General features: G+C 36.2%; 1 protein-coding gene across 1 annotated transcript in view; it reads left to right on the top strand.

The window, feature by feature from the left end:
- Window positions 1-16436, top strand: part of MMS22L (MMS22 like, DNA repair protein) — a 146946-nt gene that overhangs the window by 39307 nt on the left and 91203 nt on the right. The window contains exons 10-11 of the mRNA XM_066254381.1: window positions 1667-1843; window positions 8153-8215. Of these exons, the coding sequence (XP_066110478.1) occupies window positions 1667-1843; window positions 8153-8215 (240 nt within the window). The remainder of the gene's footprint in view (window positions 1-1666; window positions 1844-8152; window positions 8216-16436) is intronic.

Raw genomic sequence — 16436 nt, 5'->3', positions numbered from 1 at the left:
CATTTCTCCAGAGAGGACATACAGATAGCCAATAGACATATGAAAAGATACTCAACTTTACTATTTATCATAGAAATGCAAATTAAAGCCACAATGAGGTATCACCTCATATTTATCAGAATGGCTGTCATCAAATCAGAAAACAGCAAGTGTTGGCAAGGATGTGGAGATAGGGTACCCCTTGTGCACTGTTGGTAGGAATGCATCTTGGTGAAAAGTAGTATGTAGTTACTTTAAAAAATTAAAAATGGAACGGCCTGTATTCCCAGCCTTTCCACTTCTAGGAATATATCCAAAGAAACCTGAAACACTGATTTGAAAGAATATATGTATTCCTGTGTTCATTGCAGCGTTATTTATAATAGGTAAGATTATAACAGCCCAAGTGCCCACCAATATATGAGTGGATATAAAAGATGTGATACACAACGGGGTACTACTCAGCTGTAAAAAAAAAAAAAAAAGAGGGAAATCTTACCTTTTGCGATAGCATGGATGGACCTGGAGAGTATTATGCTAAGTGAGATTAGAGAGTTGTACCATATGATTTCACTTATATGTGAAATCTAATGAACAAAATAAACTTAACAGAAACAAAATAGAAGTAGACTCATAGGCACAGACAGCAGCATGGTAATTACCAAAGGAGAAGATTGGGGGGAGGTAGCAGTGGGTAAAGGGGAGATAAATGGTGACGGAAGGTGACTTGACTTGGGCTGGTGAACACACAATACAATGTGCAGGGTCGGGCAAAAGTAGGCTTACCGCTAGGAGTACACTAAACAGTTTATTTGTATTATTTATTATGATTTTCCATATAAACAACTGTAAACTTACTTTTGTTCCACCCTGTGCTGGTGATGTATTACAGAGTTATACTCCTGAAACTTATATAATTTAATTAACCAATGTTACCCCAATAAATTCAATAAAAAACATGTTTTTAAAAAGAGTGAAAACATGCATTAAAAAAATAGGCAAAACCAGAAATGTGTATTTTGGACTTCTATACCTATGTGGCAGAACTTACAAGGGACTGGTATTATGAAAGTCAGGATAATGATTGCCCAGGTTGGGAGAAGAGGTGATGAGGGAACATGTTGGATCTTTCTAAAATACTGTTCATTTTCTAATTTTTAACATGGGTGTTTTTGTTTTTTTTTCTGAAGCTGGAAACGGGGAGGCAGTCAGACTCCCGCATGCGCCCGACCATGATTCACCCAGCATGCCCACCAGGGGGCAATGCTCTGCCCATCTGGGGCGTCGCTCTGTCGCAAGCAGAGCCATTCTAGCGCCTGAGGCAGAGGCCACAGAGCCATCCTCAGCGCCCGGGCCAACTTTGCTCCAATGGAGCCTTGGCTGCGGGAGGGGAAGAGAGAGACAGAGAGGAAGGAGGGGGGAGGGGTGGAGAAGCCGATGGGCGCCTCTCCTGTGTGCCCTGGCCGGGAATCGATCCCGGGACTCCTGCATGCCAGGCCGACGCTCTACCACTGAGCTAACTGGCCAGGGCTAACATGGGTATTTTTATAAGAATTCTTTAAGTTTTATGTATTTGTTTAACACTTTTGCATATATATTTCATTATAAAAATGAAGGGAAAAGCCAAATCAAAGGTTATTGAATCAGTGTCTATTTTAATTGAATCATATTCCCTCTGTTTCTATAGTCGTTTTGGAACTGGTTGAATAAACTACTTAAAACACTCTTTGAAAAATCAAGTAACCAAAGAAGACCTCCTCTGCCTGTAATCCAGCCCAGGGATCCAGTAGGTTTTAACTGGTGGATTATTACTCATGTAGCATCACTTTACCAGTTTGATCGCCAAGGAGCACCAGATGAAAAGGTAAGATTTTATTTTTTAAACTTTCTTATATTACTGGCTCATACATATTTTTGATAGACAAATTAGAAAGTAAGTGGACAGAAACAAGAGCAAATATCAGGTCATAAACCTATGGAGATAATGAATTCTGAATCTGGAAGCTGTGGACTTTTCTGTACATATCTTGAAAACTCATAATCCTTATGTTTTTATTGTTTAAGAAAAGCAATGTGTAGAGTAGTTGGGAATCTCATCCTGGTTCTGCTATTAAGTAGTTATGTGACCTTCAGTGAATTACTTAAATCGTTCTGGGCCTCTTTTTATCCAGAGATCTTGAGATTGGATTTTTAGAAGATTCCATTTCTGAAATCTGTAAGATTGCCAAAGGGAAAGCATATTTCTCCAGAAATGAATTAGTAGGTTTTGTGAATAATTTGATAAAATTATTTCCTCAAAATAACACTACTTTATGGAAACTTTTCACAAAGATATTTTCATCTATTAAATAACCATGAAGTTTACTTCAAATAGAATCAGAGATTTTACCTGATATCTTAATTTCTAGTTCAACACATTTTTACAGCATTTATTTAAAAGGCCCTATGAGGCCCTGGCTGGTTGGCTCAGTGGTAGAGGGTCGGCCTGGCGTGCAGGAGTCCCGGGTTCGACTCCCGGTCAGGGCACACAGGAGAAGCACCCATCTACTTCTCCACCCCTCCCCCTCTACTTCCTCTCTGTCTCTCTCTTCTCCTCCCGCAGCCAAGGCTCCATTGGCGCAGGGTTGGCCTGGACGCTGAGGATGGCTGTATGGCTTCTGCCTCAGGCGCTAGGATGGCTCTGGTTGCAACAGAGCGATGCCCCAGATGGGTGGAGCATCGCCCCTGGTGGGCATGCCAGGTGGATCCGGTCGGGCGCATGCAGGAGTCTGTTTGACTGCCTTCCCATTTCCAACTTCAGAAAAATACAAAAAAAAAAAAAGAATAAAAGGCCCTATGAGAAACCAGCTGGTAGATTTATTTGAAGCCCTATTCATATATAATTTTTCCCATGTTTAGAAATGAATAGCATAGTATTATATTATATTATCCTATCAGTTCCCTAAAATAAACATCTAAATTCTTGAAGCCAGTGTGTTTATATTTTTAAAACTGGTCTTTTTTCTGGGAGTGGTTCCTCAACCTGGCTGATTATCAGACCTACCTGAGAGTTTGTAAAAATTTAGATTTCTAGGTCTCAACTTGGAGATCCTAATTTAGTCATCTGTTTTGGAGTTTGGAAATCCTTGGATTTTTTTTTTTGTTTTTGTTTTTTTCTGAAGTTGGAAACTGGGAGGCAGTCAGACAGACTCTCGCATGCACCTGACTGGGATCCACCTGTCATGCCCACCAGGGGGCGATGCTCTGCCCATCTGGGGTGTCACTCTGCTGCAATCAGAGCCATTTCAGTGCCTGAGGCAGAGGCCACAGAGCCATCCTCAGCGCCCGGGCTAACTTTGCTCCAATGGAGCCTTGGCTGAGGGAGGGGAAGAGAGAGACAGAGAGGAAGGAGAAGGGGAGGGGTAGAGAAGCAGATGGGCGCTTCTCCTGTGTGCCTTGACTGGGAATCGAGCCCGGGACTCCCGCACACCAGGCCGACGCTCTACCACTGAGCCAACCGGCCAGGGCCTGGAAATCCTTGTTTTTTAAAAGTGCCTTGCTAAGTGAAATTAGACAGAGAGTAGGACCGTAAGATTTCACTGACATGTGGTAGCACATATTCCACTATTGCTCTGTGAAACATGTTTCTTGTTGGACTTGGCAGATTTTTCTCTTTTTGTAATATTGGGCAGAGGTAGTTGAGAAATCTCCCTGAAATCTGAGGGACAGTTAGTACTGACATTGTGTCACAGAAATGGAAAGGACCTCATGAGGTCCTCTAAATCAACCCCCGGGCCTCAGACCAGTACCGGTCCGTGGGCCATTTGGTACCGGTCTGCAGAAAAGAATAAATAACTTACATTATTTCCATTTTATTTATAGTTAAGTCTGAACGATGTTTTATTTTTTTAAAATGACCAGATTCCCTGTTACATCTGTCTAAGACTCACTTTTGACACTTGTCTCGGTCACGTGATATATTTATCCATCCCACCCTAAAGGCCGGTCCGTGAAAATATTTTCTGAAGTTATACCGGTCAATAGCCCAAAAATGTTGGGGACCACTGCTCTACATGAAGTCCACGAAGGAACTTCTCCCAGAGAAAAGTTGTATGTTCTTTGTTTCAGTACGTAAGTCCTTGCCATGCTGATACATAGTAAATAATAAATGCTATCAATTACCATTATTACTATAGCATCTTTTTTACTGAGTATTTTTGTATAGTTAATATGATAATGTTTAACATCTTTTATTAGAATACTAGACATTTTAAAAAAAGAACAAAAAAATCTACCTATTTTTCTAATGTCTCTACTTAGCATTTTTATTTCTCTTATAACATTAATTCCTCCAAGTACATATTTCTGCTTTGAATCGGTATAAATAAATGTGGTAATGAGTTAAGCACTTCTGGGTTCCTGTTGTGGGGCTATTATAAAAATAGGTGCCAATCATAAGAACATGAAACAGATTGTACTGCCTCTTTCTTCAAGGAACATGTTTTCAGGTTATTAATACTTGTTAGAACTGCAGTAACAGTAATTTGTGTGGGAAGAATATTTCAGTAGTGGTTGCTGTTTACCCCTCAGATAGCAGCATTAATGTATATTATTACTGTTATTATTGTAAAGATGAATTGTACTAGTACAAACATCAAAGTAGCATTGCTGAAATCATTCTTCTGTTTCATACACAGAATTCCATAGGAAATTATTGCTTTTACTAGTTCTCAGTCAAAATAGTAAATGAATTTTTGTATTTATAATTGCTTGACCTTTGTGTTTTAATATTTTTCAGTAGTTCGTGTGGTTTCCTTTTGCCTAAATACATACTTTCTTAAAAATCTCAATTCTTTAAAGTATGTAAAAGATTTTAAGAGAAAAGAGACCCATGATATTTGAAAAATATCTTTCATTTGATAAAAATAATAAAAATGTACAATTTGTATGTGTATATGTAAAATATACTGCTTTTATTCATGAGTCCTCCAAGAATCAAATATTTTTAGACTTGTCAATGACTTTTAAAGAAAAACTCAAGCTCTAGTTAGTAATAAGTTTCATTAGGGGTCCTACATTTAGCATATTACATTTGCAAATTGTTTAATATCTCACAGTGACTATTCAGTTTTTATCTCTGAAGTGTTATGAAATAGGTGAGAGGGCAGTACTATATCCATTTTACAGATATAGAAACTGAGGTACACAGTACTTAAATATCACCCTATTTTTATCACAAACCTGATATTGAGTTCTCTTAAGGAATGCCTCTTAAGAATAGGTCTTTGGTAGGCTAACCGTGTGTACCAGTTTACCATTGGCAGTCCTAGTTGATGCCTATTATCCCTTCATTCCATCTAGTTAGTTTTTCCTTTTACTCACAAAAGTGTCTAATATGATTTATAAATAATGTCATCCACTCAAATCTATGAATATAAAGACATACTGACTCATTAGAGCTTGTATAGGATGTTAATTTGGGTCTAGGATATAGTATTTATATTAGAATTTTGAAAACTACCTGTATTCTTTTTTTTCCTCCTTAAGATGTATTAGCATAGCCAACTACCATATAAAAAGCAGTTATGCATTAAGCATGCTTTATTTCACTTATCTTCTTCATTCTACTTATCTGCTGTGAGAGGATGATATGAAGTAATAATGGTTACTAATATGTCCTGCAGCACAGAAATACCTCTTGTGTTAACCACAGAGATGTTGCACTTTTTTAATGAAAACTGTTTGCTCTGAAAGTGAATGTGAAATCTTTACTTTTTAAATAGGTTCCAGATATAGTTAATATTTTTTTATTTTAAAAGTTTCTGTAAATGGACTTCTGTTTTATATGAATGTAAGTCACAAAACTTGCCAATTGCTTAATATAATATGCCTCTAAGTTTGGATCTCACTTCTCATACTAGACTTGTCAGTTTTACATAGATTTCTGTTCAGTGCTTTTCTCTCAACCTAGATGAGAGTATGTTATCCTCTCACAATTTTTATCCATTTTAAAAGCAAATACATATATGCCTGACCTGTGGTGGCGCAGTAGATCAAGCGTTGACCTGGAATGCTGAGGTCACCGGTTCAAAACCCTGGGCTTGCCTGGTGAAGGCATGTGTGGAAGTTGATGCTTCTTGCTTCTCGTCCCTCTTCTCACTCTCTCTCTCTCTCTCTGTCTCCTCTAAACTGAATAAATAAATAAATAAATAATTTTTTAAAAAGCAAATACATATAGTTTGAAGAGAAAAATTACTTTGGAGCATTGCTAGCTTTAAGAGTGCTATACCTGCCCATAACACAGTGCAATTGGTCAGGCCCACTGACGCTCGTCTTTGAAACATCTGAAATGGTTAGTGGATAAAAAGTGGGAAATGTAACCTTAAAATGAGAGTTGTACCAGGTTACCGAGTTCACTGGGTGTGGAAGTAGGGGATCTCTTGTATTTCTGATAAAGATACCACCTGTGCTGAAGCCTCAGTTAGTGTTTAGTTGTGATAGTGAATAGGAAATCTAAAGCACATCTCCAAATTGATGACTTTCATTTTTTTTTCTAGTTAACTTTAGTATATATAAAAAAATGATGTAGCTGCTCAAAGTTGGTTTTTCTATGGAAGAAATATATGTTCTTTTGATATATATTCTTTTACTCAGACTTGATTTTGACATGAGAGAGTTGTCATTTTTTCTCTGAGTTATGGTTTATTTTTGTTTTAGATTATAGCCACAGTACTAATCCATAGACTTGGGATTCTTTAGACAAGAAATTGCACTAGTTCTTTGTATTTAATGTGATTTAAATGCCTTGATAGAACAGAGTAATTGAAACATGCTCATTAACACTATCAAATTATAAAGCTAAAAATATCAACTGTTCATGTTCCTGCTTATTTGGGACTCGTAGTGACATTTTCTTAGTAAAGAATGATATAAAAGTACTGTAAATTGTTCAAAGCTGAGGTAAGGCTTGTTAGAAAAAGAAAAACAATAAACAATTTACTGATAACTTGGTATAATGGAAGGAACACTGGTTTTGGAGGCAGAACAACTTGGATTTGAATCCATGCTGTTACTTGTATATGCATGATCTTTCAGAGACTCACCGTGTTATCTTTGAAATGGGAAAGATTTTTTTTTAGAAAGTAGTAATATAAAGAACCTAACACAATGTACATATAGTGTTCTTAAAACAAAATGGTCTACTCTTCAAGAACATTTTAGGGCCAACTACAAAGTTCTAGGGGACAATCCTCAAGACTGCCTTCATTTCTGATACCACCTGCAAGCCCAGGGATTCCCAAAACTATATAATTTACTTGGACTTACAGAACGCATTGAACACTTTTATATATACTTACAGTTACAATTTGTTACAGGGGAAGGATTTAAATTTAAATTAGCCAAGGCTACATCATGAAGAGGTCAAGTGAAGTACCACATGGGGAGTTTCTGTTTTCTCTCTCCAGGAAATGAAGACATGCTAGTCTCCTGGCATACATGTATGACAGTATGCAGAACTGAGTGTCCGTGAACTGAGCACCCTGTGAGAAGGTCCTGAAGGCTTTCCGGTTGGAAAAGCAGAGTCATTTTCAGTTGTTAGCCTTTTTGTAAAGATGTTGTCTCTGTGAAAGTCCTTTCCGGCTTTCTTTCTTACTGTGGGGAATCTTTTAGATAGTTGAGGTTGACTAATAAGTGACCATTACCTGAGTATGAGGTAGCATTGTGGAAAACTTTATTTTCTGTGTAAGTGTTGTAGTTACTTGTGTACAGAGCAAACTGTCTTGAGGCTGTTTGCATAAAATAAAGGAAGACACGTCTTTGGGGAGGAAAGAACAGAATAAAGATGAACACTCATGGCATAAAAACTCCAAAAAGTATAAAAAGCCTTTTCCCCTGTTAGATTATATCTGACAGCAAAAATTAAATGCTTGTTAAAACATTTGTAATTTTATAGAAATGCCACTGTTTAATGAAACAACTCCTTATAAGGTTTATATTGGATTGAAATGGTTGTACATTTTTTCTACTGAGTCTCAACCAACTCTGCTGAAGTAATTTTAGACATTCAGGAAGTTGTAGTGAGGTCTGATATTGGACAAAATGTTTGTACTTCACACTTAACTTGCTGTACCATAATTTTAATTTATAATTAAGAGCAATAATTTTGATGCAGTAATATTTTCTCCCTTTCTAGAGACAAATGGAATCAAATTGGAACTTTGTAGAAGAACTGCTCAAAAGGTCCATCAGTGTTCAGGTATACATTTAAAGTGAGACAGTTTGTGGGCTTTGGTAAATCTTTATGTTACAGATTTTATTTGTAAGAACCAAGGCAACTTAAAAATGATTTAAGTAACAAACTTAGTTTCCTTACTGTGATAGAAATCATCATTCTTTGTTAATAAAGTGTCAGTGTACAATAGTTCCTATTAATGACTATCCTTTCAAGGTTTTTTTTATTTTTAACACTGAATTGCCAGTTAAAGGACAAAGATAATGACCCTTGTTAGTAACTTTGACAAAATGTATTCAAAATAAGTAGTGGATGCTTCAGAACTATTATCCATTCCATGACTGTGTGATATCAAGTCCAGGAGACAGGAGGAGGGTGATAGTCAGGGGCATTGGAAATTCAGCTCTGTCCTCATCACAGCAGGAAGGGGACTTGCCATGCTGAGCAATTTGTCTTACAGGCGCGAATCGTACTCCAACTGATAAGGTCCTAGTTTCTGAGCCTTCGTTTCATACCTTATCAATTTTCTTTCTGCAGAGCTGTTGATGTAGTGTTTCATGGCCCACAGGTCAGATTTGACCTCCTTTTAAAATAATTTTAAGTGTGCTGTTCATCATATCTTTAAACATAATGTATTATAGTTCTGTAAAGTTTTGTAAGTTAATTTATGTAAGAGTTTAAGGGAAAATTTTGGTAAAGAATTTTTTTCAACTTGAGAAATAGATTAGTTTTGTTAAATACTGCTAAAACTTGAAGAGGTATAATAAGGAAATACAATAGTAAAAAATTGCTATATATCTTCTATAAATATATAGCACACACATCTACTCATATGCACAAATTATTTTATAGAAAATAATCTTCATAGCTTGAAATTTTTGTTTATTCTTAGTATTAATCTATGTTCTTAGTATTTTTAGGTGAGACGTTAGTATATTTAGCATAAGTCTTCTAAGCATGAACTAAGAATTCTAGCTTAGGATTCCAAAGACCTTTGCATACTTAAGTTAGATCAGAAATAAAAGTGCTATTATCCCAATCATTGTAAAAGTTTTGTTTTAATTTTTTCTCTATCATTTTAATTATCTTTATTCTCTGTTCTTTTTAAGAACATATTAATTTAGTAACTCAAAAATTTCTTACATGTATTTCTTACTTCAAGAATGTAGGGAATCATGATTGACCAGTGGTGGCGCAGTGGACAGAGCATTGACCTGGTACCCTGAGGTTCTAGGTTTGAAACCTGAGGTCTCTGGCTTGAGTGTGGGCTCGTCCACCTTGAGTGTGGGGTCCGCGGCTTGAGTATGGGATCATCAATATGACCAGTGGTCACTGACTTGAGCCCAAGGTCACTGGCTTGGTTTTAAGGTCACAAAAGTTCACTGGCTCAGCTGGAGCACCCAGTCAAGGCACATATGAAAAAGCAATTAATGAACAACTAAGGTGGCACAGCTAAGAGTTAATGTTTCTCATCTCTCACAAAAACATCAAAAAGAAAAAAGGAATGTAGGGAATCACTAAAAACTGTTCGTTGTTGTTTACAACAGCTATTAATTCAATCTTAGTGCCTTAACATAGTTTAGAAACCTTTTAGACGTAACTTTTAGCTCTAACTGTATATGAGTTCATGATTATGTTCTATTAGGTTTTAAATTACAGAGTATTTTTAAATGGCTCTAAAGGTTCATATGGATAAATATTCATATATCCGTAATATTCAGGGACAACAGGAGAATTTATCATTTTCTGTCTTCCATAGAAAAGTTTGCTTTTTGACTAAGAGTTTGCAAACTGTCTTTAAACACAATTAGTTTTTTGAAAATTAATTTTTTTCCTTTGTATTGTGACTTCCTATAATTTTGATTTTAAATGAGGGAAACCCATTATCTTTAAAAAAACTTAGTTGAAATGTCTTACTCATAATGTGATAAAACTTATTCTGACATTGCATAGTATATTTTTACAATATAACTAGTATTTTAATGATGTCACCAAAACTATTTTTAAGATAATTCTTGAAAGTAGGTAGGGTGACCATCTTTATTTGCCTGGCTTGGGTTTTCCTAGAATGTAGGTGCTAAAACCAGGAAAAGTCCTGAGCATACTATGACAAGCCAGTCACCCTAGAAGTAGGGATAGTAGAGCAATCTAAGAAACTTTCTTTCTGAATTTTGGTCTAGCATAAAGACAAAGTAGTATCTTTCCTGTGGAAAAAAAGAGGCCATTATAATATATAGAGCAGAGTAGTCCATTCTCTCTAGTAATCTTTCAATTTTGTCATGCCCTGATTGTATCAAATTAGATTTTATAAGTAGTATTAGACTACTGGCTGGAGTTCTTGAAACCAATTTTGTTGGATGCAGTAGGTGGTCATAAAGAATCAGTAATATGTTTGGATAGAGCTATCAAGCTATCAGTTTGATTATGTCTTTTTTTCCCCGTTTAGGTAAATTAAAATTTGACCGTACTCGTGCGCTTTGACTTGATCTCCAACCGTGAAAGAGGTCATTTGCAATATTAAAAAATACATATATATATTCCACATAATAAATAAAATTGTTAGGCACTCAACTATAGTTTTAATTAAGCAAATAATGTTCCAAATCTTTTTCTAGTTAGAGAAGATCTTCCAGAAACAGACGTTAAGCTTTGTTAGTAAAGAGACATTATATTTAATTTTACGTACACAGGTACAATTGAATAGTTTAGTATTTCCTTTAAAAAGTTTTTTTGAGGTAATTCTGTTTAATATTTGTGAATGCTAACAGACATTTATTCTACCTCTAAGACAGCATTATTATTTCCACATGAAAAGGAAGATTTTTAGTTTTATGCTACCTACTTTATAAAGCCTTATTTTCTAAGATCACATAAATAATTTTCTAATAAAGGTCATGGAAGGGTATGAAAAATTTTAAGCAAGCCTTTTTAAAACATTTTCTCTTTTCAAAGGATTTGGAGAATTCAGGGCTAAAAGCAACTCAGAATATGTTTAGATCAGATTAATGTGAAACAATAATCTTCTAATTACTAACTCAAAATTATTGCATTTTTTAGATAGAACATTTTTAGCTAGGATATTGAAGTTCAGTTCTCTTTACTCAATTCTAAAACAAATCTAATCAGGCAAACTACTATCAGTTACTGTATAGCTTTCAAATAAATTTTTTTCTTCTGATGGTTTCCGATAAGTATATTAATTATGCATAGAGAAATAAACCCCCAATTGTCAAATTGCCATTTTTATAAAATAAGATAAAAGACTAAATATGGTTATTTTTAGCTCAATAAAATAATTTGACATATGGAATATACCCAAATTTAATATGCCTAAATTTTATCTTTCAAAATTAAGATAGGAGGACATTCTTTTTAAAAAGGACTAACACAATGATCAGGAGCAAGCACTATGGAGTATTCTAGGGTAGCTTTCCTTATTAAATGGTTTACGTACACAGACACAGCTGAAATAAGATACCTAGAGAGAGCCTGACCAGGTGGTGGCACAGTGGATAGAGCAGCGTCGAACTGGGACACAGAGGACCCAGGTTTGAAACCCTGAGGTAGCTGGCTGGAGTATGGGCTCATCTGGTTTGAGCAAGGCTCACCTGGCTTGAGCCCAAGGTCGCTGGCTTGAGCAAGGGGTTACTCAGTCTGCTGTAGCCCCCCTTCCTTCCCCCACCTCCCCCCCATCAAGGCACATATGAGAAAGCAATCAATGAACAACTAAGGAGTGCAACGAAGAATTGATGTTTCCCATCTCTCTCCCTTCCTATCCGTCCCTCTCTCTGTCTCTGTCACACACAAAAAAAGATGCCCAGAGTTCAAGGACAGGATCTTGGGGAAAATGCAGAAGCTCTTGAGTTGAGCCAATCTGGTTTACAACTGTGTGGAATCGAAGCCCCCAGGTTTGGTTTATTAAAAACAAACAAACAAAAAAAACACCTTTAATCAGGGGGCATGGGTTTAGATGTGTTAAATTAAACCTTTTAGTTTAGATAGAGTTTGACTATAGCACTCACAACTGAAATACCAGCTTAGGCATAATACTATGAACCTGTTGCGATATTATCAAAAGTCAATATTTGGCCTTAAAGAAGTCATTTGTTTTTTGCAGGTAACAAAATGATAGCTGTTTCTGTGTAAGCACTGTACTTAGTATTCAGTTACATTCTTTCACTTAATGCTTATGTCAATCTTGTTAAGTTCCACTTTACACATTACAAAACTGGGTTCCACAGGCTAACGTTAAGGAGTTTGTCCAGGTTAACACAGCCAGCTAGCAAGGGTAGAGCTGGTATTTGAATCTTTTTTTTTTTTGCTACAAAGAGCATCTTACTTTGTAGGATTCTTTTTTTGTGTGTGTGTGTGTGTGTGTGTGTGTGTGTGTGTGTGTGTGTCAGAGAGAGAGTCAGAGGGAGGGACAGATAGGGACAGACAGGAAGGGAGAGAGATGAGAAACATCAATTCTTCGTTGTGGTTCCTTAGTTGTTCATTGATTGATTTCTCATATGTGCCTTGACCAGGGGGGGTGCTACTGCAGACTGAGTGACCCCTTGCTCAAGCCAGTGACCTTGGGCTCAAGCTCGATGCTTTATCCACTGCGCCACCGGCTGGTCAGGCTGTAGGATTCTTAATGAAACTTTTTTATTATTTCTATTTTAAAACTTCTTTGCTGCTATGTGTTTAATTAGTAATCTATTTTGGTTTCTAGATCTGTTTTGGTGATATTGGAAAGCATGTCAAATTTCTGTAGTGTTTTTTATTTCCCTCTCCAATAAAATGTGTGATGGGAAAAATCTAAGGTAGGAAGAAATGAATATACTCAGTTCTCAGATACTCTTCACCATAGTTCAGCCAGATTTTGTTGTTTTTGTCAATGTGAGCCAACTTGTCTCTTATCTACTTTACTCTACTCTGGATCTCTGCTGCAGACTGTTGTCTTTTTATATCTCTGCAGATTTGGATTTGAAGAGAGGCAAATTCTTTGTCTGCTTAATTCTACAGATGTGCACACACATTTTTTAAGAAATTAAAAAAAAAGAAAATGGTTCAAAACAGATGGTTGAATAGATAGAAGATAGAAATGTATTTTATAACATAGTATTTGTAATTATAGGCTTAAAATAGTATAATTATAAGCTTAGAAACCTTGCATTTTAAATCATACTCAGCTGACTGATAACCTATCTGGCCATTAACTATGGAAAAAATGATATTTTTTATGCCATTTCTTTTCATTTTAATCTGAAGCCACTCACAGGAGAATGAAGGTAAATTTATCTCCTTTAAAAAAATAAAACAAAAATCCCTTAGGATGCCATATTTAACTTCTTCTTGATTGAGTACAGTGGAAAGAACAATGACTCTGGCCTCACAATGTCCACTAAATGTTTATTTCTTTTCCCTTCTGTTTTTGGAACGTCATATAGATTAATATGTATAACAAGCTTTGTAATTATAAATTCCCAAGTGTACTTTTGTAAGCTTCTTGTAACTTCTGAACCCCAATCTTCTTCTTTTTTTTTTTCCAACTGAGAGGAGGGGAGATAGTGAGATAGACTCCTGCATGTGCCTTGACCGGGATCCACCCGGCAACTCCCATTTGGGGCCAATGCTTGAATGGACTGAGCTATTTTTAGTGCCTGAGGCTGATGCTGGGACCAACCAAGCTATCTTCTGTGCCTGGGGCAGCACTCAAACCAATTGAGCCCCTGGCTGTGGAAGGGGGAGAGAAGCAGATGGTTACTTGTCTTGTGTGCCCTGGCCAGGAATCAAATCCAGGGCATCCATATGCCAGGCTGACATTCTATCTACTAATCTTCTTTCATGTAAATTGAAGGTAATAAAACTGCAATGGTATGAGACATGTACGAACTTAAATATGTAAACATCACATACTCTCTGACAGTTAGCAGTTATTTAAACCTTTTATTTATTTTTCTAAACTTCATTAATGTTTATGGCATAAATACCTCTTTGTGGATTTACATGTATGTAAAATGAGTTTTAGATACCAAATAAAACACAACTCTTCAAAATGTACCCACTCTTAAGCAATTTAGATTATATAAACTGCTTAATTTATATAATCACTCTTCTTATAATCACTCTATCACAAACACCTTTAATTTCATACTGCCTACCTCTGGCCACCTCCACATCCAGCTGAATAATGCTGGAGAAAAATCATATAATCATTTTTATCGATTGGTCTGACAAATTTTGATTGTAAATCTCAAATGGCACTCAGCTTTCTAAAATGACTTATTTCAGAATTTATTTTTAACACAACTCAACACATGTTCTGCCCCAGTAAACTTAGTTAAGCGTCTTACATCATAAATCATTGTGAAAATTGGACCAATAGTAGAAAATCTCTTTTATCTTTTCACCTTCAAATATCCCAACATGTCTGCTTTGTACTCAGCCCCTCAATCTGCTGTACTCTTCTTATATTGTAAATGACACTTTTTCTGTCAGAGGCTAGTTCCATTTTCTGCTTTGGATCTTGTTTCTGCTTTGGATCTTGTCTTCTCTTCTGTTTAAGGGCTTTTGATATATCTCCACTTGAATACAGTAGTTCCCCCTTAATTGTGGACTTGCTTTTCACAGTTTCAGTTACCTGTGGTTAACAGCAATCTGAAAATATTAAACAGAAAAATCCAGAAATAAGCAATTCATAAGTTTTAAATTGTACACTGTTCTGAGTAGCATGATGACCTCTCATGCCATCCTGCTGGAGATGGGAATATTTCCTTTGTTTAGTGTATTCACACTGTTTACGCTACCTCCTTAGTCACTTAGTAGCCATCTTGGTTATCAGAGAGAGAGTACACATTCACATGACTTTTATTTTCGTATATTATTATGATTGCTCTATTTTATTAGTTATTGTTAAACTTTTGTGTCTAATTTATAAATTAAAATTTATTATAGGTATGTATGTATAGGAAAAAGCAAAGTGTATATAGGGGTCAGTACAATCCACAGTTTCAGGCATCCATTGGTCCTAGACTATATACCTACTGAAGTTAAGGGGGGACTACTGTATCTGCTTCCTCAACTCCTTTGTTCTCCTTAGCCTACTGTAGCCAAGCTTCTGTGTCTGCTGTCCTCGACACTACAGTTGTTGGGGCCACTGATGTCTTCCATATTGTCAAATCTGTTCCTCACATTTTAATCTCCTAATAGCATTCAATCCTGTTGACCTCTGTCCCTTTCTGAAATACTTCTGGCTTATGTGATGCCTGGTTTCTTTTCTACTTTGCTGGTCACTGGCATTTGCTAATATACTCCTTTTGCCCGATGTCTAAATGTTGGAATAGCAGAGAGCTGTCAGCTCTGGATCCTTTTGTTTTTTCTATCTATAGTCTTTCCTTGGTTGATCTTGTCTAACCTCTTAGGTCTCAAAACTGTCAATTTGAAGGTAACATCCAAATTTATATCAACAGATCTGACTTTGCCCCTGAGACATAGACCCATATGTCAAATTGTCTACTTACTGTTTCCACTTGGTTGCCCTGTGCACTCTCTATCTCTTCCTCCCTTTGTCTTTACCGTCTCAAGAAATAGTACCATCAACCCATCTTCTTAATCAAAACCTAGGAGTTCTTAATTGCTCTCTTTCCTTCAGACCTTAATATAACTCATCAACAAATCCCATTGCCTCTTTCTAAACATATCTCTAAAGTTGTCTGTTTATTTCAGTCTTACAAGTTTTCAAAATTGCTTCCTAACCTTTAGAGGTGGCCAACAGAGAAGGATATAGGAAAAGTAAATGACAATCTAATCTAATCTAATCTCTGTTGGAATAATCATGCATATTTGTTAAAAAGTGACACACCACTGAATCCTAGTCATTCAAGAGTTATTTATTTAAAGCTTACTATATAACATGCACCTTCAGTTCTTCTCATGTCTGCCTTGACTTGACCACTTAATCTGCTTGTCTGTTATATTGCAGCTGTCAGATTTAACCTTCTAATCGGCCTTCCTGCTTCTGTTCTAGTCCTCTAGATACATTCTCCATGCATGATCCAGAGCAGCAGTTTTGAAACAATCACCTCATGTTACTGCTATGCTTTCAAAATTCTAGTGGCTTCCCAACATCTTTAAAAGAAAATCAAAACTTCTTACCAAGACCTCAAATGAGATATAGCCCCTGACTCTCTGATTTAATCCTACTATGTGAAGTTTATTGCTAATTAAGGAACTTTCCATGTGTTCTCTCTGTCACAAATAC

This window comes from Saccopteryx bilineata, chromosome 1, assembly GCF_036850765.1.
Source record: "Saccopteryx bilineata isolate mSacBil1 chromosome 1, mSacBil1_pri_phased_curated, whole genome shotgun sequence".
Classification (NCBI taxonomy): domain Eukaryota; kingdom Metazoa; phylum Chordata; class Mammalia; order Chiroptera; family Emballonuridae; genus Saccopteryx; species Saccopteryx bilineata.
The sequence above is the reverse complement of the archived record's forward strand: the minus strand, read 5'-3'. Positions and strand labels throughout refer to the sequence as shown.